Below are 23,091 nucleotides of genomic sequence, written 5' to 3'. Positions count from 1 at the left end.
GATTCAGTGTTTTGGCCGGCGTGGGAGGGGAAAAAGGCGTGGTTTTTCTCCAGCATTGGGCGGGTTTTGTCCCTCGCATTTGGGCCTTCCCCGGGCCCCCTCTGCCCTCTTGCAGAACCAGTGGCATTTCCCACCCCACGCGGTTTGTAAACAAGAGTCGGCTGCAGTCGAGAAGGCTCCAGGCGCCTCCTTCCAGGCTGACTCTGCCGATGCTGCGGCTGCTCTGGGCTCTGCCGGGGCTCTGCTGGGGCTCAGCTCTGGGCAAGGCTGGGCCCGCTCTCCCCTCGCATTGCTCCGGGCAGCTGAGTCACGGGGGAACAAGGAAGGGACACGTCAAGGGACTTGAGGTTTAACAGAGCTTTTATTCAATAAACTGCCATAACTACCAGGCTGCCCTAACCACCATAACTCACTAGCAGTGCTAACTACCGTAACTATCCACTTGTCCTAACTACTATAACAAAAAGCTGGCCCCAGGGGCTTCACGTCCTTCGCTGCTCCTTCAATTGCTTTGCTGCAGCGATCAGAGGGCTCGGGCTGGAGAGAGGCTTGGCTGATGATAAAAATGGGTGCTGCCCAAAGGATGAAAAAGAAAGAAATCAACTGTTACTTTCCCAAGTCAAGTTCCTCACAGGCTCTGTTGCAACAGGACAGAGGGGAATGTTTGAAACTCAGGAGAGGGAAGCAGGCTCAGATTAGATCTGAGGCAGAATTTTTTTATCAGAAGAGTGGGGAAACACTGGCAGAGGGTGCCCAGAGATGTGGGAGGTGCCTCCTCCCTGGAAACATCCAGGCTCAGGTCAGGCAGGGCTCTGAGCCACCTGATCTGCTTGAAGATGTCCCTGCTCCTTGCGGGGCACCTGGTCCAGATGACCTGCAAAGGACCCTGCCAAGCCAAACCAGGCGAGGATTCTGCTGGCTTTGCATGTGAAAAGCAGCGAGACTGGACACTATTGGAGGGGGCCCCACGAGAAAACCCCTCCCTCGCGCTGCTGTTTCCCCTGCAGCCGCTTCGCATCCACCTGCAGCAGCTCCTGGGCAGACCAGCGCCGCTCCTCGTCCGGCTCCAGGCTGCACTCCAGGAAGTCCCGCAGCAGAGCCGACAGGCGCCTGGGCTCCTGCAGCTGCGGGGTCCCGTTCTGCCGGATCAGACAGCGAGCCTGCGCGAAAAGCAAACACTTCTGAAAAAGCTCTGCCAGCTTCCTTCACACCCACGAGGGCTCACAGCGACCCCGGTTTCTCAGCCCCAGTCTCCAGGGACACTTTCCTCCCTGGCAGAGATGCTGCTCAGAGCCCATTCTTCTATGCCAACCAAAAAAGCCAAACGCTGCTGCAGCCACAGCCATTCCAACATCCAGATGATCTTGCCTTGAGAGCCAAGGTCATTGGCTGACTTTGTTAGTTGGAACCTCCATCAGAAATAGCCCATTTTGCTTCTCCAAATACGGACACCAGCTTTACAGGCCATTTGCAAGAGTCACTGTGGTCTGCCTGTGGTATTTCCAAGGATTCTTACATCAAATGCATCCCTGCAGTGCCACTGACACTCAAGTAAATGCATTCAAGATGTTCCATCCCAGAAACTGCCAGGCAAGGAACCCGAGGTTTGGATTGCTGAAGGCTCAGCCTTGGTGACATGGAGAAAGTAGCTTGGGCTAGGAAAGAAATATGTTAGACTATGGGGATGTTAAACAATCATCTTCATGTTTTAGACAAGTTTCCCAGTGAGAAGAGTCAGGGGGAGTTCATCTCGCAGAACCTCTTTCAGAAACTCCTTCAGAAAACTTGTTGGGTTTGGGTGTGGGGTTTGGGGTTGGTCTGGGGTTTTCTGCAAGGTAAGATTAGAGCTGATGCTCTGGCTTCATGTTTTCAGGTCATCCTCACAGACAGAAGAGCTGCAAAAACTTAAAACCCAAAGCAAATTCTGGAGACTGCAGAATATTTGTCTGTGCTCAGGCTCGAATCCTCTGGGAATTCCCTTCCCGATGGGCAGAGCCCTCCGGCTGCTCCTCCCAGGGCAGGGTCCCTCTGTGCTCACAGGCCTCTGCAAACTCTGGGAAATTTGCCTCTTACCATGGCCGCCGTGTGCTCGAAGTAAGGAGGTTCTCCTTCCACCATCTCGATGGTCACAATGCCCAAGGACCAGATGTCCACCTTGGGGCCATAAGGAGAACTGGTCACAACCTCTGGGGCCATCCAGTGAGCAGTGCCCACCATGGAGCTGCACTGCTCCTGCTCAGGGCTCAGCTGAGCGCAGAGGCCAAAATCAGCTGAGGACAGAAACAAACACTGTCAAAGGCAGCTGGAATGAGGAAACCAAGCACAAAGATTGCCCACTCTCAGTCTGAGAATGCAGGGCTGAATCCAGCTGGAAAAGTCCGCAGGGCTGTAGCCAAGGCAAGATGGAAGTGGACCCTTAAAGGAACCCTCAGCTTTCATGCAGCTTTTACTGATTCCCTTGAAGCTTCAGATTCCAACTCCCACCCCTCTGCAAGGGTCACACCCAGAGCAAAGCCACTGCTGACACCCTGCTCCTCTCCTGAGCCCTCTGCATGGGACAGCCGCTCTCAGCTGGCAGCAGGGGCCGGGCACCGCCACCAGCAGCACTTGTGGGGCTCTGGCCGTCACTGGGAAGCAGCCCCACACCCGCAGCCCGGGAGCGCCGTGCCTGACCAGGAACACCCACCCAGCTTGACAGAGCCGTCCGTTGCCAGAAGGATGTTGGAGCTCTTCAGATCTCTGTGGATCACCCGGTTTGAGTGGAGGAAATCCAGGCCCTGCAGACACTGAGAGAGAGCAAGAAACACGAGGGTGGAAATCCATGGCCGGAATACACAATCCCACAAGAAAGGACAGTTTAGAATTCTGCCAGCAGCAGCTTTGCTGTGACAGGCCAGGAGTGCAGTGCAGACAAGCTCCAGGCAAATGGTTCAAGGCAAAGCCGAGAACAGCAAATCAAATCAAAAAAGACAGAGAGTCCCACAACAGCAGGAAAGAGGACAAGAGCAGAGTGGAAGTGCAGTGACACTGGCAGGCCGTTCACTTCAGAGGCTCTTTCTTCTGCAGCTCATAAAAACAACACAGAAACAAAGCTCTGAGCATGGAGCCACTCCTCTTCTCAGGCCCTGCTTGGAAGGAGCATTGTGTCCATGGGAAGCACGAGCAGGATCCCTCACCTCCCGACTGACAGCTGCCATCTCTCCTTCAGCCATGCGTGTCTGTCTGACAACGTCCTGCAAAGTTCCTCCATCCATGTATTCCATCACCAGCCAGAGATCTTCATCAACAAGGAAGCTGGAAGAGGCAAACAATGGCATGGAGATGAACGTGCACTGCTCAATTCCCTGATGGAAAAGCCTCGAGTGGAGTTTTGTTTCCAGGTCACTTGTAAATGAGGACAGAATCCGATGCAGAGACATTCCTGCCAGGCTGCACAGTCCTTGGGATCTGCACAGTCTAAAGGAGAAGGAGACGCCTGTGGGAAAGGAGAGGCCTTAGATGGCAAGCAGGTGAAAAATGCAGTTTAGCAACAGCCCAGATCAATGTGGAACCACAACACTTGCCCCCAGCTGGTTCAGCATCTGAACTCAGCAGTTCCACCGTTCCCTCCAGAACAAGGCAACACAACTTCCAGAGTTATCCAGGGCAGGGGGCGGTGCTGCACTTAGGACAAAAGTGGTCAAGTGTTTGGAAAACCTTGCAGCAAGTGCCTTCAGAAACAGGCAGGGCCAATGCAAAATGGGCAAATGAGGCATTTCTGGAAACAAGAACCTGGTCTTCCTGGCATCTGCAGCAATGGAAAAGAGTTGGGAAGGAGAAGCCAAGGGAAATAATGTCTGCCAGGGTCTATCAGCACTTGTTGTAAGACCCAGAAAACTGGGTCAGCTTGAAGGAAAAACCAAACCAAAGCAACAAAAGCACACGGAGGGAGTGAACTCACAGGCTGTTGTTTTGGGAAGCTACGGCCGGGTGAGGCTTTTTTAAAACAGGCTACAGACTGCGGATGCCAGGAGAGATTAACGCAGGGCCCGTGCACGGGATAAGAGCTGAAGCACTCACCTGTCCAAAGAGCTGACAATGTTGGGGTTCTTCTTGTCCTTCAGGACCAGGATCTCATTCACAGCTCGTTCCCCGTTCTGCCCTCTGAGACTCATTTTCTTTATGGCCACCTGAAAGGACATTGCAGCCCTTGAACTGCAGGAGTCTGGGGCAGGAGGCCGCAGCAAACACGGAGCGAGTCTTTGTGGAGCGACGGAGCCGGGCTGTGCCAAACTGCCTTGGGATGGGACACCCGGGCTCAGCAAGTGACATTCCCACAGCCCATTTCTCTGCTCGCTGCGGGGCCGCTTACAGGACACAGGGCCAGAGACATTTGGCCTTGGAAGCTCTGCAGAAATGGGCCCTCAGCTCTCAGCCTCAAAGCTCTCACAACATTCTCTGCACCTGCAGTCTTCTCAAACCGCCTTAGTTTACCACCACTCTCATTATCATTCAAACACATTTTGCAAGCAGGAAGTAATTCTGCTTCTGTGAAAACAGAGCAAAACAGCCGGGAACCCTTTAGCAATCCTGGGGGATTTGGTCATGATTTCAAACGCAACTGCTCTGTTTGGGATTGCACAACAGAGCAAACACGCACAAACATTGCTCAGATGATCCCTGTCACGGGCTGTCACTGACACCAGACCCAAACACAGCTGCAGGGTTTAGGAGAGAGCTTTGCTCTGCACATCCATCTTCTCATTCCTCTCCCTCTCTCTGGGAACAGCTGCAGTAGGACTAAAACCCCAAACTGATCCCAAGAAGGATCTCTCCTTAATTAGGTCTTGAGGTACTCTTGGAAGATGAAACGCAGTATGGAAAAACTGCTAAACAGTGTTCCTGTCCGAGGCTGGGATGAAGATAAATTAGGCCTCAGCCTCCACCAGCTGATGCACTGATGTTTTCAGATATGAAGACCAAGCCAGCGTGTCCTGCTCTGACAGACACCGCTGCCCTCCTTGCATTCTTTGGGCACTTCAGAAGGCTCAAGTCTGTCCCAGCCGTGCTCTGCAGGCTGACACTGCTGTGCCTTCAGTGGAACAGCCTGTGCAGGAAAGCTCTGCTGGCCCCCCAAAGCTGCAGCCACAGCTCCCAGCAGAGGGGAAAGCCCTCGAGAGCTGCCCGACGCGCTGGGCGTGGTGACACTGACCTCTCCTCCAGTGGCCCTGTCGAGTCCTTTATAAACGGTTCCGAAAGCCCTGGAGACAGAACAGCAGAGAAGAAAGAAGCAGCACTTTAGGCCCTGGGAGTGAAAGCCAGCCCAGACAGGAGATCTCTGCTGCCTGCAGCGTTTACAAAACACCTGGGTGCATCGACCCTTCAAACAGCAGCGCAGCAGCCACCAGCCCTGTGCCTCGCAAGGTGTGCGAGAGAAAACTGAGGCCCAACACGAAGGAAAAGGGCTGGAGCAAATCCCAAATGTCCACACTGAATTACTTTAGTCCAAAACCTAGGGTGGGAGCAGGTGTCTAAAGAACTGGAGAAGAATGTATTTCATCCTTTTCCATTTCCTGCCTACGAGCTGAAGGATCCACAAGGGCCCTGCCATCAGGCAGCTGATGCATTTTCCCCTCCAGTGCAGCAGCTCTGTGTCTGTTACTGAATGTACAGGGCTTACTACCTGTGCTAAAAAGAGCACTTATTAGTTCATCTCTGGTTTCTGTTTCTAAACTGTTATGTTGATAATCCTGACCGGTGGATATTTTTGGAAGCAAACTATTTGAAAGGAATCTTCTTGAGAACTGTTTTCTGACAGTCACCAGATGGTGAGCTGCTCTTTCAGGCAATCACATTCCAGGGACAGAAGATCTTCCAGGTCCTGCTCCTTGCTGCAGGCAGGACACTGCCGGCCTCAGGGGCCTCTGACGATGCCTTCTGACCACAGTTACCAATTCTGATCAGGACTGAGAGACAGCAGGATCGTGCCCCAGTGTCTGAAGCTGTTTGCAGCTTGCCTGGCTTCTCACTTGATCCTGCAGCAGCAAATACCTGGCCCCTGCTTGTGCAGAAGTAACTGCCGTGCACTTACCCTTGGCCAACCTGCTCCAGTTCCAGGTATTTCTCGGCAGGCTCCCCCACGCTCACGGTGCTCCCTGAAAGAAACCACATGGAAGATGCTCCCTCCCAGATGGAGACCCCGCCTTGCAGCAGGGCCAAAATGCAGCCCCACTCCCTGGGCCGGGAGCCCCTTGCTCTCAGCTGGGCAAGGACAATAAATGACTCTGTGACATTCAGCTGCACAGCAAGCCTGGGTGCAGCTGATGCTGAGACACACACGCAGCACCCTGCTCTGGCACACAGCAGCACAGCAGACGTACTCAGCTGCATCAGGCACCACTCCTCTCTGCCCTCTGGCTGCAGGGCTGTGCTGCTGTCAGAATGTTCAGCCCAGGATCCCGCAGCAGAGGGAGGTTCAGTGTCCTCTTCCCAACCAGAGGGAGGATCCCCGTCCTCTTCCCAAAATGCAGCAGGTTCCTGGTCTTCTTTCCAAGCCACGGGACGTTTGCCGTCCTCTTCCCATGCCGGGAGAATTGCACCCTCCTCTTCCCAAGTCTCACGATGTCCTCTGTTCTCATCCCACACTGGGAGATGTCCGTCGTCCTTGTCCCATGCCACTGGAGCCTCACTGTCCTCGTCCCACACCGAGTGATGTCCACCATCCTCGTCCCACACCACAGGAGCTTCACTGTTGTATTCCCAAACTGTGGGATGTTTGCCCTCATCTCCCGGGACAGAGGGAGGTTCACTGTGGTCTCCCGGGACGGAGGGAAGTTCACCATCATCCCCCAGAACAGGGGGAAGTTCACTGCTGTCTTCCTCCTCTTTGGCCTCCTCTTTGGAAGCACAGGGAGCCAGAGGAGGAGCTGATGCTGCTTTTGTGCCCTGTGGACAGATTGTAGCGTGAGGGACAGGAAGTTCTCTCTCAGTTATCGCCTTATTTATCCTCAGCTACACATCCAGCTGCACTAAGCAGAAATGGGATTCAGAGCTGTTCAGACTAGGAATGGGCTAAAGTCGACATTGCCACTTATTGCTGGGCATTCCATATTCCACCGTGGCTAAAGCCAGCAAGCAATCTTCTGCCTGCAAAACCAGACCTGCAGCTCTTCAAAAGCTCTTCAGCAGAGAAGGAGAAAAGTGCCAGGGATCCCTTTGCTGCTGCTGCTGCTGCTGCAAAGACACTGGCAGGAACTTTCCTTCAGCCTCCCAGGCTGGCGCTCGACTGCCACACGCCAAGCTCACAAGTCTCTGCACAATTCCAACCACCAAAGGTTCCTTTCCCACTCACCAAAGGAGGAGCTGCTCGGGATCCACGCGTGAGGTGCCCTGCAACGGGACAGGCAACACGAACCAGATGCTGTTAGGAAAAACCTGTCCGTGGTGGGAACTCCCACGGAGCAAGGACACCCCGAGAGAGCATTTTGCTTCCACAACATCCCTCCAGGAGCCACAGTCCCTTCGCACAGCAAGCAAGAGAACAGCACAGAATCCTGGGCTGTGTCAGCCCTTGGCTGCAGCAGCCAACGCAGGGAGTTCCAGGCTCCGCTGGCACAGACTCTGCGCTTGAGGGAACAGAACCCCCCCGGCTCCATTGCAAATGCTGTGCACGCCCCGCTGGCTGCAGACACCCCCTTTTTCAGCTGCAGCTGCTGGCAGGAGCTCTCCCAAACCAACGGTGTCTTAATGGCAATTTGGTTACAAAGGCAGCTCAGTTGCAGTGGGAGAACAGAAAGCACACAGCAAGCCCGAAGGCACCGACGCTGCAGCCAGGGAAAACCTCGACTTACGTGCCAAGTGGGCTAAAAAATACCCCGAATAAGCCACAGAGTACAGAGTGCAAACTGCAGCAACCGCTTGCTGGATCATTTTGGCCGTGCTGCACACGTGGCAGACTGTACCCCTGCAAGCACAGAAGGACACCCGGCAGGGGCTGGGCTGGCTGCTGAGAATGCCTCGGGCAGGAGGATCCTCCGGCAACCAGCGGGCGCCCAGAGCCGCTCTGGACACTGAGGGCTCCGTGCCCACAGCAACGGGAACACGGCGAGGACGCGGCAGCGTTCCCGTGACATCACAGCAGCAGCTCCCGCAAGAACCGCCTGGAAGGTTCTCCTCTGTCACAAAGGAGCACAAAGGATCCTCCCGGGGCACAGCCTGTTGCTCAAAGCATCCAAGAGGAACCCAGAAAATGCAGCAGACAAGGACAGCCCAGAGCCGAGCCTGAACAACGAAATCAAAGCCATGCACTGATGCTCCGAATTAGGGGCGGGAGTCGGGAGGCTGCAGGGCTTCCCAAGGAGCCGGAGGCAGCCAACACGCAGGGCTGGGCAAGTCGGGCCGGGAGCAGCGGAGAGCTTTGTTTCCCTTCCCAGCTGAATGGCGGCTCGGGCCGGGCCCGTTCCAGGGCTGTTCCTCAGCTGCGGCTTTCCCCTCACGCAGCCCGGGGGGCGCTGGGAGCGCGGGGCGAGGCTGGGCCGTGTGCAGAGCCCGCCCCTCGCTGCGATTGGGCGGTGCTGCCGTCAGTCGTGGTTCTGGCGCGCTGATTGGTCGGAGCGGGGAGCAGCCCGGGCCCGGAGCCGCCGGCAGGGCGGCCGTGGCGCAGCAGAGGCGCCATTGGCGGAGCGTCTGTGCGGGCCCGGGAGCGGCGGCGGCGGCCGGAGCCCGGTGAGGCGGCGGCGGAGCTCGGAGGCGGCCCCAGCGCAGGTGGGAGCCGCGCTCGGTTCTGGCGGGGCTCGGCGCTGGCTGCGGGCGGAGGGGGCGGCAGGGGGCTGGGGCGGGTTCGTTGTGCCGTGTGGGCGCCGTGTTCGCCCTGGCGTGAGGGCGCTGCGGGAGCGGCTGCCCGCGCTCTCCTTGCCGCTGCTGCCTCGGCAGGAGCCGGTGCCGGAGCAGCGCTGGCTCATCCCGGCTGCTGTGGGTAGGACAGAGGTGGCTGCCCCGTCGGCGGGAGTGTGCGGGAAAGTTCCCGTGGCCAGAGGTTTGTGTCCCCAGAGGAGCCGGAGGAGTCCTGTAAAAGGAACTTTATTCCTGGAGCAAGGGAGAGGCCACGGGGCATTTCCCGTGGGCTCTGTCCAAGTGTTGGAGGACGCAGCCTCCTTTTTATGCCGATTTCCCCGGCCGCATCTCCGTGTCCCTTTTCCCCCTGGCTGAGGTCCTTGGAAGGTACAGACTTCCCGATGCGCCTGCTGCATGTGCCCCTTAATGTGCACCCCCACTTTGTAGAACATCCGATATTCATGGCTCTGTTAAGTTTTATTTCCTTTCTTTTCTGTTTCACCACTTTTCCTTGGCCATCTCTTTGCCAAGAGCAGTTTGAGTCCTTTAATTTTCCACAACCTCCTGGTCCTTCTGCTGAAAGAGGATCTGATGCCATCCCAGGGTGAAATGTGGCGTTGCTCATGGGAGTGGATTGGTGGGTGAGAAGGTCAGGAGCTGGAGCTGTGTGCTTGGTTCTGATTTGGAGGACAGCTTGTAATCTAATGATGTATTGAAATGATCACTGGGTTCTCTGGCACCTGGTATGAATTCGTTTGGGTTCCCAGGGGCTGCTCCATGGTGTTGTAGGATTTGTTCTGGTGGCCGTTCATCTTTTCCCCATTTTTGGGTGCTCCCAGAAATGCCAGGGATGCATGAATTGACCTCTTTTCTCTGATTAAATCATCACATCCTTGGATTCCCAAGCGATTTCGCTGACCTTGTGGCAGCAAAAGCAGCGCAGTGGTCAAACCCACCCTGTATAACCCAGACAGTGCCAGCAGATGTTGGAGTGGGGAGAGGGATGATTCCCCCCCGCTTTTGTGAGTGAAGTTCTCCCAACATTCTCCGTTTGCTGTTTTCCTTTGCAGCTTCAGGGATTTCTGTTGCAGAGTCCGAGATGCTCAGTGTGGGCTCTGCCTTTAGCGATGCAAATTCCGTCTGTGCAGGGAGGCAGAGCTTGGGGTGAGGGGCAGAGGGAATCAGCCCAATTCCTCTGGCAGGCAAGGAGAGCCTGGGACATTGTGCACCTTTCCCCCAGCAGAGTTAATTTGCATTTCTAAAGCTCCTCTGCTGGCTGTCTGGAAGGAAGCTTCTCCTCCAGGGCAACCATCAGGTGGCTCACCTATGGGCCCCCCCAAAAGCGGCTTTTTTTTCCCCCTTTTTTAAAAAATATTTTTAAACTGTTTATGAGGAAAAGGGTCAGTTTTAATGCTCTTCCAGTTTTGCAAAATGCAGCCTACAGGTGAACATTGAAAAACCCATTCCAAAATTCTGCCATCACTAACAGACACGCACACACATACACAAAAATGCCCCAAAGCAATAAAGATTTTTGGTTCTTCTCCTCAGACTAAAAATTGACTCTCACATCTTTGGCCCAAACCCAACTGACAATATCAAAGTAGGATTATTAAGAAAAAACATTCTAATGGTGTAATCCTGTCACAGAAACTGCAGGAAGAACAACTCTCCAACGACCTTTTTAGTGTTAGAGGATCAAGGCATTATTTATTGTGGCCAGGATGTGCAACAGAAATAATTTCATCCACACATAGCCCGGGTGTGCAGAGAAAATCATTCCATGGCACACGAGTTTTACTCTATTTTTCCTCAACTTTATGCAGTCTAAACCCATAGAAATCCGTAGGTTTAAAGTTCATTGGTTCCAAGTTGGGTAGTTCTTAGTATTTGGTTTCCTATTGGCCCCGGGTTGCTTGGCCTCTGATGTTCATTAGGTCCACACTCCTTGATTTCCTTCGGAGCCTTTTCCAGAGCAGGGGTCTCCAGCTGTGCCGGGGGCAGTGTCTGGGGTAGCTGTTCCTTGATGTTTGCTGATGGGCGTTGATGTTCTGTTGATGGGCGTTATCTTTTGGGTATCTTTTGCGCTCTTCCTAGTCTGTTGAGATGTTAAGCTCATCTCTGTTGAGTGGTGTAACTTCCCTCAAAGTCCCCAGGCAGGGTCTGTGCCAGCCGAGCTTCCTGTGGAAGAGATTTCACAAGAGACAGGATTCTGGCCACAGACTGCTTGAAACAGACATCCCTGATCTCCACCCCCACTAAGTCGAGAATGAGCAGGGTGAGGAATTGAAACATCAGTTCCAGGGGAGATAATTGAATATCTGGCCTGGGTCTGGCTCTTCTTCTTGCCAAAGCCAATGGCAGCAGCCGTACCTGGGGCATCTTGGTTTCTCTCAGCAGCTTCAGGAGGTGTTTCTTTATTTCCCCATTCATTCTTTCCACCCGACCCGAACTCTGGGGGTGCCAGGGCGTTGGGAGGTCCCACTGTGTTCCTAAAGCAGCCAGAACAGCCTGAAGGATCTTTCCTGTAAAATGAGTTCCCCTGTCAGTGTCTATTGCTTCCACAATCCCGTATCTTGGAATTGTTTGTTCCAAACATGCCTTAAGAACTGATGCAGGGATTGCTGAAGCAGTCGGAAATGCTTCTGTCCCGCTGTGAGCTGCCATGCTGTTAGCAGAAGATATTGAAGCCTTCCTGCTCAGGGCATTTCAGTGCCAGGCTCTTCCAGGCACCCCCAGCTCGGCCCTTTGAGCTGAGCATGCGGGCGCTGAGCTGCGCTTTGTCTCCTTCCCTTTCCTTAAGAGCAGCGTGTCTTGTCACTCTTTTCCCTTCTGCTGCCCTTGCAGACCCATCCCTAAACACCTTTTCTCCCTCAGGCCAGGGAATGTCTGGTCAATCTCTCCTAGGCCGGCTCTGGAGCTCTGTCACTTGACTGCAGCCATGGGTTTCTTGCCAGCCCCGTGTCCAGGGCCGTTCAAACAGGAGGCTGGGTTCAACCCTTGCCCTGTCCTCAACTCTGAATCCTCCTGTTCCATCCAACAAGTTTCATTCTGTAAGAACCCAGCGCTGCTCATCCATTTAGAGGCTCCTTTGGTTAACAAAGCTTTACCTTGATGCCAGGCTTGAACAATGAGAGATTCTGCTGCTGTCAGTTTTCAGGCCTCAGTTCCCATTAAAGCCAGGGCTGCACAATTCTGCAGACAATGAGGCCACTCTCTGGCCACTGGGTGAAACATTTGAGCCCAGGAATTCCTTTGGCATGGCCCTGATTAACATCCACATGCAATTCAAATGGTTTTTCCCTGTCTGGGAGGGCCAGGGCAGGAGGCTCAGTTAATTTGCTTTTGAAGCCTTGACAATTGTGCTTTCCTTCTGGTGTCCATGATGGGGTTTCTTGCCTGGCAGGAGAGGAGAGTTGTAGGGAGAGATGCCTGGCTCCAGAAGCGCTGCCTTTAGCAGCAGGGACTCAGTAAGAGGCTGTAACCCCTTCCTTGCCTCCCTTGGAACAGGGTATTGCTTTTAGACACCACTTGTCCTGGATGCTTCAGAGGAATTTGGAGAGGCTCCATATCTGATTTTCCCTATTTCCGTGGGGCTGCCCACACTTCTGGGTTCCCTTCAGCAGAGGCCTTCGCAGACATTTGACACAAAGGTCCAGCAGCATTAGCCTCTGTATCTCCTTTGACAATATGAATTTTTATTCCCACTTCAGCCACCAAGTGCCTTCCCAGTAAATTATAATCACAATTAGGAACAAACAGAAATTGATGCATTTCAAACCCATCCCCCACATCTACTGATAGTGGTTGAATAAAACACACCTGCTTATCTTTCCCACTTATTGCCTGAATAATCAAAGAACTTCTTGACCATTTCCCCCCTTAGGTGTCAGATTCAGAGTGGATAGAGAGGCCCCTGTGTCCATCAGGAGCGGCCTCGTCTCGATCCAGATGTGCCCTGAATGTTCTCAAGGGCTCTGGTGTGGTGGGTCCCTGGTCTGCTGGGAGCTCTGCCAGCCCTGACAATCCATGTCCATGTGGGGTGGACTTGCTGGTGCTGAGGGTGCTGCTGTCTGTGCTTGCAGTGTCCTTCTGGCCTGCAGATGGACCCCTGATTCCTTGCCAGGGGCTGTTTGGGTGGGCTCTGCCGTGCCGAGGAGGGCAATGCCTGTGCCAGGTGCTTGTGGCCGCCGCCGTCCCCTGGGTGCTGGGGCCCCCTTGGGCCCTGCGGTTCATCCCTGGGGGGCTGTAGAAACTCTGCCATGGCCTTTGCCTTCACCTTGGCCTTTTGCTCATCCCTTCTTGCATTGCCCTGCTGAGCCTTTCTGGCCAAGTGCTGCAGGGGCTTCTTGTGCCTCTCCTGCAGCCCCCTCAGTGCCCATGGGTGCTCATCCTCTGACAGCTGCTGAGCTTTCTGCAAAATCATTCGTTTCTCCAGTGACCCAAACAAGATCATTGAAAGAAAATCCTGATCCTTCCACATCCCGCAGCCTCCTGGGGGCCGGGGGTCACTGCCGGCCCTGCCCGGGGGTGTTGGGGTCAGGCAGTGCCTGGCGCTGAGCCCCGGCTGCCCCACAGCCCCGGCCCGGCCCCACAGCTCCCCACAGGCCCCCAGCCCGTGCTGCCCTGTCCTGCTGCTCCCCACCACAGAGCAACCCCCTCAAATCCTGAACTTCTTTGTTTCCCTGTCCTGGAACGCGGGGTACAAAAGATCTGGATCATCTGGCAAATGTTGAGGATAAGATGGTGCTGAAAAGCACCCCACTCCTCACTTTTTTCTCTTCCTCCTCTTTTCCATCTTCCTTTTCCTTTCTTACCTCTTCCAGTTTTGCAAAATGCAGCTTACAGGTGAACATTGAAAAACCCATTCTAAAATTCTCCCATCACTAACAGCCACGCACACACATACACAGAAAAACGCCTAAACCAATAAAGATTTTTGCTACTTTTTCCCCTAAGAATAAAAATTGACTCTCACACCCCTGGCCCAAACCCAGCTGACAATGTCAGAGTAGGATTATTAAGAAAAAAAATTCTAGTGATATAATCTTGTCAACAAAACTCCTGGAAGATCAAAAACTCTCCAACGACCTTTTTAGTGTTAGAGGATCAAGGCATTACTTTATTCTGGCCAGGATGTGCAACAGAAATCATTTCATGCACACATAGCCCAGGTGTGCAGAGAAAATCATCCCATGGCACACGAGTTTTACTCAATTTTTCCTCAACTTGATGCAGTCTAAACCCATCGAAATCCGTAGGTTTCATGTTCATTGGTTCCAAGTTGGGCAGTTCTTAGTATTTGGTTTCCTGTTGGCCCCGGATTGCTTGGCCTCTGATGTTCATTAGGTCCACACTCCTTGATTTCCTTCTCAGCCTTTTCCAGAGCAGGGGTCTCCAGCTGTGCTGGGGGCAGTGTCTGGGGTAGCTGTTCCTTGATGTTTGCTGATGGGCGTTGATGTTCTGTTGATGGGCGTTATCTTTTTGGGTATCTTTTGGGCTGTTCCCAGTCTGTTGAGATGTTAAGCTCATCTCCCTTGAGTGGTGTAACATCCCTTAAAGTCCCCAGGCAGGGTCTGTGCCAGCCGAGCTTCCTGTGGAAGAGATTTCACAAGAGACAGGATTCTGGCCACAGACTGCTAGAAACAGACATCCCTTATCTCCACCCCGCACTAGGTCGGGAATTCGCAGGGTGAGGAATTGCAAACCTCAATTCCAGGGAGATAATTGAATATCTGCCCTGGATCTGGCTCTTCTTCTTGCCAAAGCCAATGGCAGCAGCCGTACCCGTGGCATCTCACTGCCCGTGGGTGCTCATCCTCTGACAGCAGCTGAGCTTTCTGCAAAATCATTCGTTTCTCCAGTGACCCAAACAAGATCGATAAAAGTAAATCCTGATCCTTCCACATCCCGTAGCCTCCTGGGGGCCGGGGGCCACTGCCGGCCCTGCCCGGGGGGTGTTGGGGTCAGGCAGTGCCCGGCGCTGAGCCCTGGCTGCCCCACAGCCCCGGCCCGGCCCCGCAGCTCCCCACAGGCCCCCAGCCCGTGCTGCCCTGTCCTGCTGCTCCCCACCACAGAGGAACACCCTAAAATCCTGAACTTCTTTTTCTGTCCTGTCCTGGAACGCGGGGATACAAAAGATCTGGATCAGCTGGCAAATGTTGAGGATAAGATGGTGCTGAAAAGCATCCCAGTCCTCACTTTTTTCTCTTCCTCCTCTTTTCCATCTTCCTTTTCCTTTCTTACCACATAGATTCCTCCTGCTGCTGTTTGCCTTAACCATATTCCTGCACACTCCCTTCAACCAATCCCTTCCCAGCACACCAACACCATCCGTCCCCTGTTGCTGAGACCCCTTCTCGACTTCCCTTTTTACCCGTGCTGGGTGTCCATGTCCTTAATTAGCTCTGGGAGAATGTGCAAACTGCCTCAGCATTGTCCCCTTTTGATTAGGAAACGACGTCCATGGTTCTGTTCCGGCTTTGTTGTTGTTCTGGAAGTTGAGGAATTGAGCAGGAGCTTGGCTGAGCAGCAGTGTGTGTCAGTCAGTGCCATTTTGTGGAGCTGCTGGTTTGTGCTGTCACTTGCTTGTGTGCAGGTGCGTGTGGCTGTGTCCGAGCAGATTCAGAGCATGTGTTTGTAAGGAGGCGTTGGTGTTGTTGGTTCGCTGGGGGTGCCCGGTTTTCGGGCCATCCCCCCTGGAGCAGGGTGTCCCCCCTTGGTGCAGGCGCGGCCCTCAGGCAGCGCTCAGCCAATCAGAAGGCGCGGCGCTGGTGACTCAGCAGTTGCCAGGCAGAGCCGCAGCGCCCGGCGCTCCCCAGCTGGAGCCCACGTGTGGCCCGGCCTTGGCGCCCCCCGCCAGGGGAATTTGGGGAGGTGGGAGGGGGGGAGCGCCAAGGCCGGGCCGGGCCGTGCTGTGCTGGCAGAAGTGGCTGCGGCGGGGGCCGAGTGCGGGCAGGAGCGGCCGAGAGCCCAGCGCTGCCCCAGCCCGAGCTGCCGCAGCTGCATCGCTGCTCGTGCTGTGCGATCCGAGAGCTCTGGGGGGCAGAGCGAGCCAGGGCTGGGTGCTGGGCCTGGGGGGAGCAGGAGAAAGGCTGGAGGAGCAGGGCTGGAGACCAGAATGGTGAAACGATGGCCGTGGGAGCAGCAGGTGGGATTCTGCAGGAGAAGGAGTAGTGTGAGGAAGAGGAGTGTGAGGAAGAGTAGGGACACAGGAGGAGGAGCAGGAAGAGGAGGCGCCGCAAGGTTCCAGCACTCGCTGTATCTGCAGCCTCCCCCCAGCCCCAGGAGCGTTGCCCCCCCCATCCAGCAGGTGATCAGGGAGGGGGATCCACGATTTTCCCGTGGGTGAATCTTGGTGTTTCTGAGGTTTCTTGGACTCCATGTTGGTGCTTTGGGTTTTTTTCAGGGGCTGAATGTTTATATTTTGGATGAGGGTTTAGCTGAATCTTGATGTTTTGGGTGTTTTGTGTCTATGTCTTGATGTTTGTGGGACTTTTGGTCTGAATCTTGGTGTTTTGTAGGTTTTTACAGACACAAAATACTTGGTGATGGACTTGGGCAGAAGGAATCCGCAGCCTGAGGCGCTCACCTCTTGTTTTTCCCCTCAACCCAGAATTTGTCATTCCGAAGGTGTGGACGATGGAGGAGGAGGAAAAGCCCCGGAGATGCTGCACGAGGAGGGGCTGCAAACGCAGCCCAGAGAGATCCAAGGAGGAAAGAGCCCCCCTGTGCCGGGAAGGCGGCCGGAGATTCAGGGGGAGGTCGGAGCTGGGGGAGAAACCTCAGGGTGGGGAGAAGCCCCACAAGTGCTTGGAATGTGGGAAGGGCTTCAGGTGGAGCTCCAGCCTGAGACACCACCAGCGCATCCACACCGGGGAGAGGCCCTATGAATGTGGGGAATGCGGGAAGAGCTTCAGCCGGAGCTCCAGCATGATGCAGCACCGAAGGATCCACACTGGGGAGAGGCCCTACAAGTGTGGGGAATGTGGGAAGGGCTTCATCAACAGCTCCCAGCTGATCCAGCACCAGGTGATCCACACCGGGGAGCAGCCCTATGAGTGCTTGGATTGTGGGAAGAGATTCTGGTGGAGCTCCAGCCTGAGGGCCCACCAGCGCACCCACACTGGGGAGAGGCCCTACGAGTGTTCTGAGTGTGGGAAGAGGTTTCCGAGGAGCTCCCAGCTTCTCCTACATCAGCGCATTCACACGGATGAGAGGCCCTTCCGCTGCCCCAACTGTGGGAAGGGCTTCAATCAAAACTCCCACCTCACCCTCCACCGGCGCATCCACACTGGGGAGAGGCCCTACGAGTGTCCCCAGTGCGGGAAGAGCTTCTCCAGGAGCTCTCACTTGACCCAACACCAACGGAGGCACCGCTAAGGGAAGCCCTGCGAGTGCCCCGAGTGCAGGAAGAGCTTCGTGCGCTGCTCCAGCTCCATCCCCCGTGGGAGGATCGGCGTTGGATGATCCCCAGTGACCCCCGTGGGGCAGAGCCCTGGTGACCCCCGTTCCGGGTGATCCGCGCTGGGTGGGGGGAAGGTGTTGGAGAGATTTCTTTGCCTTCTCCTTGTGCTGCTGGGATTTGGTTGGGAATAAATTCCCTCCCTGTGCCCAGGCTGGCTCTGTTGTGCCCGTGCCGGTGCTCGGGGCGGGATCTCTCCTGGTCCTTTTCTCTCAGCTCCTGGGCCTTTCCTTGTATTTCCTGTTGAAACATAGAGGAAACAAAGATTTTAGTCATAGGCTTGGGATTTCAGTTGGAGGCTTGGGCCCAGTGAGGGTTAATCAAAATAGTTAGGAGAGCTGGACTTGAAACAGAGTTTTAGATGTTAGTAACTGATTACCAAATAATTGATGATCTGTCATTTGCATGTTTGTTTAGCTGTGCCTAGAATAAGGAGCAGAAACCTTGATAAGTTGGTGTATAGAATAAAAACAATCACCAATTTCTTCCCTTTGTGGGAGCCCATCCAAAAATCATGCAAGAGGAAACTTACAGGTCACTAAAGTAATTAGAATAGTTAAAACTCAGAGAAGCAAAAAGGTCAAAATGAGGAAGATGAGTTACTTCATCTTTGGGACCACTGACCCAATTCAAGACCACCGACTCAATTCAGGACACACACTACGCATGCTTAATGACATTTAAGCTCATTTCCATACGAAGCGGAGAATGGGAGGTGTTAATGTTATGAATATACATTTGTATTTTGGATATTCATAATATTTGGAAATAAAAGGTATCATGTTTGCTTGTACTGGGGCCTGCATCTTAGGGAGCTATGCCACGCAGTGCCTGGCGCCACATAAAACATAAACTTTCTAACTTTAAACTGTTAGAGAGTTTTTGTCCGTCTCAGGTGGATATTGATATTAGATCAATATTCATATTTTGGTAAATCACCGTCCCTGTGCAGTAGTTAGGTGTTTCCCAGCATCCAGGCAGGGGCAGCCCAGCCCCGGGGGTTGTGAGGGGCTTGTGGGGGTCCCCCGTTTTCGGGACATCCCAGCTGGAGGAGGGTGTCCCCCTTACTGCAGCCCCAGCCCTCAGGCAGCGCTCAGCCAAGCAGAGAACGCCCTCAGCTGGGGCCTCGTTTTTGGGCACAGCTGAGCCCCTGGACATCTCCATCCCCATTTTGGGGTGCAGCTGAGCTCCTGGATACCTGGCTTCCCAGTTTTGGGGCTCTACTGGGCTTGCACAGCCTGGTTTTGGTAGCGGGGTTGGTTCAGAGGTGATGTAGGGGATTGATCCTGAGTTGATGGACAGTCTTTTAGACTAATGACGCTTCTCACAATTTACACATTTAAACCACACGGAAACGCGGGAATTCCTTTCGTTCCAGCTCTCCTGCCGGAAGGTGCGGGGACCTTGGAGCCTCCGGGCCCCGCCGGGTCAGGGCCCCTGCACCCCCTCCTTTCCCAACGCCGCAGCACAGACCCCGTGTCACTGCTGGGGGGGAACTGTCCCAGAGCCGCAGGCAGCTAAAGCCAGCCATGGAGTGCCACACAGCTAAACCCATCCGGCGCGGCTCCCTGGCACCGGCGGGTCCCTCTCCTCTCCACGCGGGGCCGGCGGAGCCAGCGGGAGCCGGCGGAGCCTCCTGTCTGCAGCCAGCACACTCCGCGCTGAACTGAAGAGGACACCACGCAGCCAGCAGCACAAAGGGAGCCAGGCTTTCTCCACCGTAGAGCCCGAACAAGAACACTCTTCAACGTGGCGGCTTCGGAGTCAGAGAGAAGAGAAAGTGAGTCCTGTGGGACGGAGCTGGAAATGGCGACGGGAGAAAAGAGGGCGGGGCCGCGAATCTCGTGCGCAGCTTAAAAAACTTCCTGCAGGCCGTGGTAAGAAACTGTAATATCACAAACTGTCTCTTTGATCCATTTGGAGTACATGGAGGGATGGAAAGTTCACCCGTGACCCATGAAATTTAGGAAAAGTGCCTATGCCAGGCTATATAGAAGTATTGAGAGGCTTTTAGAGACCTCCTGTCACAAAAAAAAAAAAACAACCAACCCTTTGTGTTCAGGCCAAAGTAATTCATCCTTACAAAGACTAATAACCCCATGTGATGGCCCCTGTCTGGCAGTGTGAAGGAACTGTGAAATGTTTCAGGGCAGAGATGTTTTACACCACAGCAGATTGTTTCTTCCCGGGCGGGTCTGCTGTTGGTGGCACTTTGGGAACCACGTGATGCAGAAGAAAACCCTTTTTTCCTTAAGCATAACAAAGAGACTCTTCAAGAACTGCAACACTGACTAAAATCCCATGTTCTGCTTCCTTTCTGCGAGTTGGGTAAAAGGAGGGAAGTGCTGGAAGAGAGGGGAGGTTTGCTTTAATTTCTTGTTATTTCTTTTTACTTTTAATTCTGTTGGTGATAAACTTTTTCTTTGTACAGCAACTGTTTAAGTTTGAACCTGTTCTGCTTCACAGCTCTCTAGTTTTCCTCAATATTTTCTTATTTCCCCTTATGAAAAAAAGGAGATTTCGTGTGCTTGACGCTCAGCTGCGTCAAACCACGACAGGCAGAGCCCTGGTGCCCCCCGTCTGAGTGATCCATGTTTGGATCCAGTGTCCTGGGTTTGCATGGCCAGGCTTTGGAAATAGGGGGCCTCCAGGGGTGGCTTCCGTCAGCAGCTTCCAGAAGCTTCCCCCGTGTCCGGCTCCTGTTCCGCCCCGCCCCTGAAGGCGAGGGTAACCCAGGGTCTGGTTCATGGCTCCCCTGGGGCAGATGAGAGTGAAACAACAGTGAAAGATCTGTGTTTATAAATATATCTCTGTAGGGTTTATTTCAGAACAGTTTGGTTGCTGTGTGAAGGGGGTTTGAAGCCCTTTTGGTTACCATCTCCAGTAATATTAAAAGCATAAAAGTAACACTTAGGAAATGTATAAGGGCAAAGAAAGTAGGAGAGTAGAAGGATACACAGTCAGCAGCCCTGGATCAGGAACAAAACTTTTGGATTTGGTTGTTCCAATGTCGCTGTCCTTGGTGTAAGTGATGGTCCCAGGCTGGATCCCGTGGGGGCTGGGGAAGCCCCGGAAACTCCAAGTTCGGTGGGTTAATACAGGTTCAGGTTTGGGTGAACACCCAGGTACCTCCCCCGGGGGAGTTTTGCAGTGTCCGATGTCACACTGTGGATCCCGGGGCACTTTGGGGGCTCTGATGGTTTATGGCCCCTTCTAAGACATGGCCCTGCCCCTCCCGGCAGCGCAGCTGAGCCAGGCATGGCCCGTGCGAAGGGATGGCAACCTCCAGCCCTCTGTGTGCATGTCCCGGGCCTGGCCCAGGCGGGTTCCCAGAGCTGGGCCAGTTGTGTAAGGGAGGGCGCTGCCCTGCTCCAAAGCCCTGTCCCACCTGGCCGGATCTGCTTCCCATCGGCCTCTGCCCTTCCCTGGCTCCAGGCCCGGCTCGGCCCCTCCGGGCTGGGTGTTCCCCCCCTGTGCCCCCGGGCGCTCCCTGTGCCCACGGCCAGCAAAGGCCCCGCTGCTGCTGCCGGTGGCCAATGGTTTGAGCCACTAACCCGGAACATTTCAGTCCCTCACAGCTCTGCACCCCAAAAGCCGAGAGGGATCGAAGGCACCTCACAGCGACTCCATCCCACTGCAAAGGGCTCAATTCCACCTCAAAGCAACTCCATCCCACCTCCAAATTTTGGGGTATCCCCTGTGCCCAAACTGCTCCCAGTTGTAGATGTTCCTGTCCATGAACTTCACCCGGTTGTTGTCATCAAGGAAGTGCCAGTGGGCTTTTCCCCAGGAATGGAACACACCTGTGTGGGAGACAGGTCAGGGGGTGCCCCCCTCCAGCAGCCCCCAGCACCCCTCAGCAGGTTGGGAGCTCAAGGGACCCCCCTGGACACCCCTTTCCCACCCCTCTCTGCCCCACGGCCGCCTCAGCACCAGCTGCTGGGTGGGGAGGAACCCCCCATGAGACCCCCAGGGAGGGACAGGGGTTTGGGGACCACCCCAGTGAGGTTCTGCCCCCCCGAGAGCCCCAGGGAACAGCTGAAGAGATCAAGTGATGGGGACACGAAGGGACTCTCATGGGAAGTCCTTTCCCACTGTCCCCCGGCCTTCATCCCCCTCTCAGACACCTTTCCCATCGTCCCTGCACCCCTCCCCACTCACCCAAGCGCTCCTCGCCCGCAGCCGGGGGCTCCCAGCACCCAGAGTGGGGTGACACGGGGGGGACACACGGGGGCCCCATTCCCGATCCATCCCAGTGCCGGTTTTGCCCCCTCCAATCTCGGCCCCTCCGCGGGGTTCCCCAGAGTCCATCCCCAGTGCCCCCCAATAAACGGGATCAGCCCGAACTGGGAAGCTTTACTGGGAACACTGGGAGCAGCCAGGTGGGGGCAGAGTGACAGCGGGGCTGGGGGGGACACACGACCCCCCCAAAATCAACGCGGGGACGGAGCGGGGGGTCCCGGCCAGGCCCGAGGCCACGGGGAGGGGCTGCGGCCGCCGGCGGCTCAGGAGCTCTGTGGGCAGAGCAAAGGGGGTGACACCGGGCTGGGGGGCCCCGGGGGGGCACACACGCTCTGGGGGAGGGGGATGCGATCCCCGGGACCCCCCGTCACCTTCTCGAGCAAGTGAAAGCCGAGCCCCAGCGCCAGGAAGATGAAGCCCAACACGAAGTCCCCGATCCCTGTCAGAATCTTGCTGCGGGCAGTGTCCGCTGGCATCTGTCGGGGGTCCACAGGGGTCAGGACCTCTCAAAAAACGCCCCAGAGAGCCATCAGGACCCCCTAACCCCTCTTTTTTTCATCCCCAGTCTGTCCAGAATGCTGTTAAACCTTCTAGCACATGCCAAACCCACTCTCATCTCCTCCAGGACTCCACAAACCCCGTCCCAGTTGCTCCCTGCCCTGCGAGGATCCCCCAAACCCTCTCCCAGTCCCTTTGCCAAGGTTAAAAAGAAGGGTGGCTCTTGATGGAACACCCAACACTGAAAAATAGGACAAGAGATCGGCCTAGAAGCATATACAGCTTCGGGTTGGGGTGTTCTGAGAGAAGTGAGCTGCCCTCGTGAGAGGGGAGTGGACTGAGAGCACTGGGGAGGCACTGGGAGGGCACTGGGAGCGACTGGGAATGGAGCGCGCGGCACTGGGAGGCCGAGTCCAGCACGGGGCACTCGGCGCTGCGGGTCTGCCTGGCAACTGATGAGTCATCAGAGAGACGCGCTCTGATTGGCTGAGGGGCGTCAGCGCCACGCAGGGCTGGGATGGACACGCGCGGGGGCACTGGGAGAGACTGGGATGGACTGGGATGGACTGGGAGGGACTGGGACACCTCAGGGGAAGCTGGAAGGACAAGAGGCCCCGGGGATGGGCACCAGGGGGGCTGAGGGGCTCCAGGCTCATCCCCAGGGCAGGGCCCGAGGGGACTCGCTCTGCCCGACGTTCTGCACCTCTGCGGGCCGCGAGCAACGGGGCAACGATGTCGCGGTGGTGCCGGCAGAGCCTGTCCGCCAGAGCCCGTTTGTACCCCAGTCTGGCTGGATGGCTGTTCCAGCACTGCGCCTGTTTCTCCCCACACGGGCTGTCCCCCACAAACAGCCCCACATCGCTGGCGAGTGCAGTTGCTGCTCCCGCTGTCAGATGCTCCTCTGCACCAACCTCACCCGCTCGGTGCCCTTAATGAAGTGACACTCGGACTTCATCATCCCCTGGAACACCCCTGTGTGTGCGGGACACAGCTCAGGGGGTGCCCCCCTGCAGCCCCCAGCACGCCCAGAGCTCCGGGAGCCACCCCGGATCCCCGCTCCGCACCCCCTGTGCCCC

At 55.4% G+C, this 23,091-nt stretch overlaps 3 protein-coding genes across 3 annotated transcripts in view; 1 reads left to right on the top strand and 2 right to left on the bottom strand.

Moving 5' to 3' along the window:
- LOC138101927 (uncharacterized) overlaps positions 1-23,091 on the bottom strand; it is a 958,962-nt gene that overhangs the window by 39,123 nt on the left and 896,748 nt on the right.
- On the bottom strand, positions 483-2,259 carry LOC138101918 (serine/threonine-protein kinase PAK 3-like). The gene is made up of 3 exons (XM_068999670.1): positions 2,074-2,259; positions 1,023-1,160; positions 483-572 (listed from the first exon to the last, which is right to left on the bottom strand). Exons 1-3 carry the CDS (start codon positions 2,215-2,217, stop codon positions 483-485), a joined length of 372 nt encoding a protein of 123 aa, XP_068855771.1. The 5' UTR covers positions 2,218-2,259.
- On the top strand, positions 8,710-18,701 carry LOC138101885 (zinc finger protein 436-like). The gene is made up of 2 exons (XM_068999638.1): positions 8,710-8,742; positions 16,335-18,701. Exon 2 carries the CDS (start codon positions 16,453-16,455, stop codon positions 17,191-17,193), a length of 741 nt encoding a protein of 246 aa, XP_068855739.1. The 5' UTR covers positions 8,710-8,742; positions 16,335-16,452; the 3' UTR covers positions 17,194-18,701.

This window comes from Aphelocoma coerulescens, unplaced genomic scaffold (assembly GCF_041296385.1).
Source record: "Aphelocoma coerulescens isolate FSJ_1873_10779 unplaced genomic scaffold, UR_Acoe_1.0 HiC_scaffold_56, whole genome shotgun sequence".
Taxonomy (NCBI): domain Eukaryota; kingdom Metazoa; phylum Chordata; class Aves; order Passeriformes; family Corvidae; genus Aphelocoma; species Aphelocoma coerulescens.
This window is presented reverse-complemented; position numbering and strand designations above follow the sequence as displayed.

Excerpts from the sequence above, each read along its gene's own strand:
- LOC138101918 (XM_068999670.1), bottom strand. The coding sequence starts at position 2,217 with ATGGTGGGCACTGCTCACTGGATGGCCCCAGAGGTTGTGACCAGTTCT. Across the intron at positions 1,161-2,073 it reads TCGAGCACACGGCGGCCATG|GCTCGCTGTCTGATCCGGCA; the intron begins GTAAGAGGCAAA and ends CTTTTCGCGCAG. Across the intron at positions 573-1,022 it reads CTGCCCAGGAGCTGCTGCAG|CACCCATTTTTATCATCAGC; the intron begins GTGGATGCGAAG and ends TCCTTTGGGCAG.
- LOC138101885 (XM_068999638.1), top strand. The coding sequence starts at position 16,453 with ATGGAGGAGGAGGAAAAGCCCCGGAGATGCTGCACGAGGAGGGGCTGC.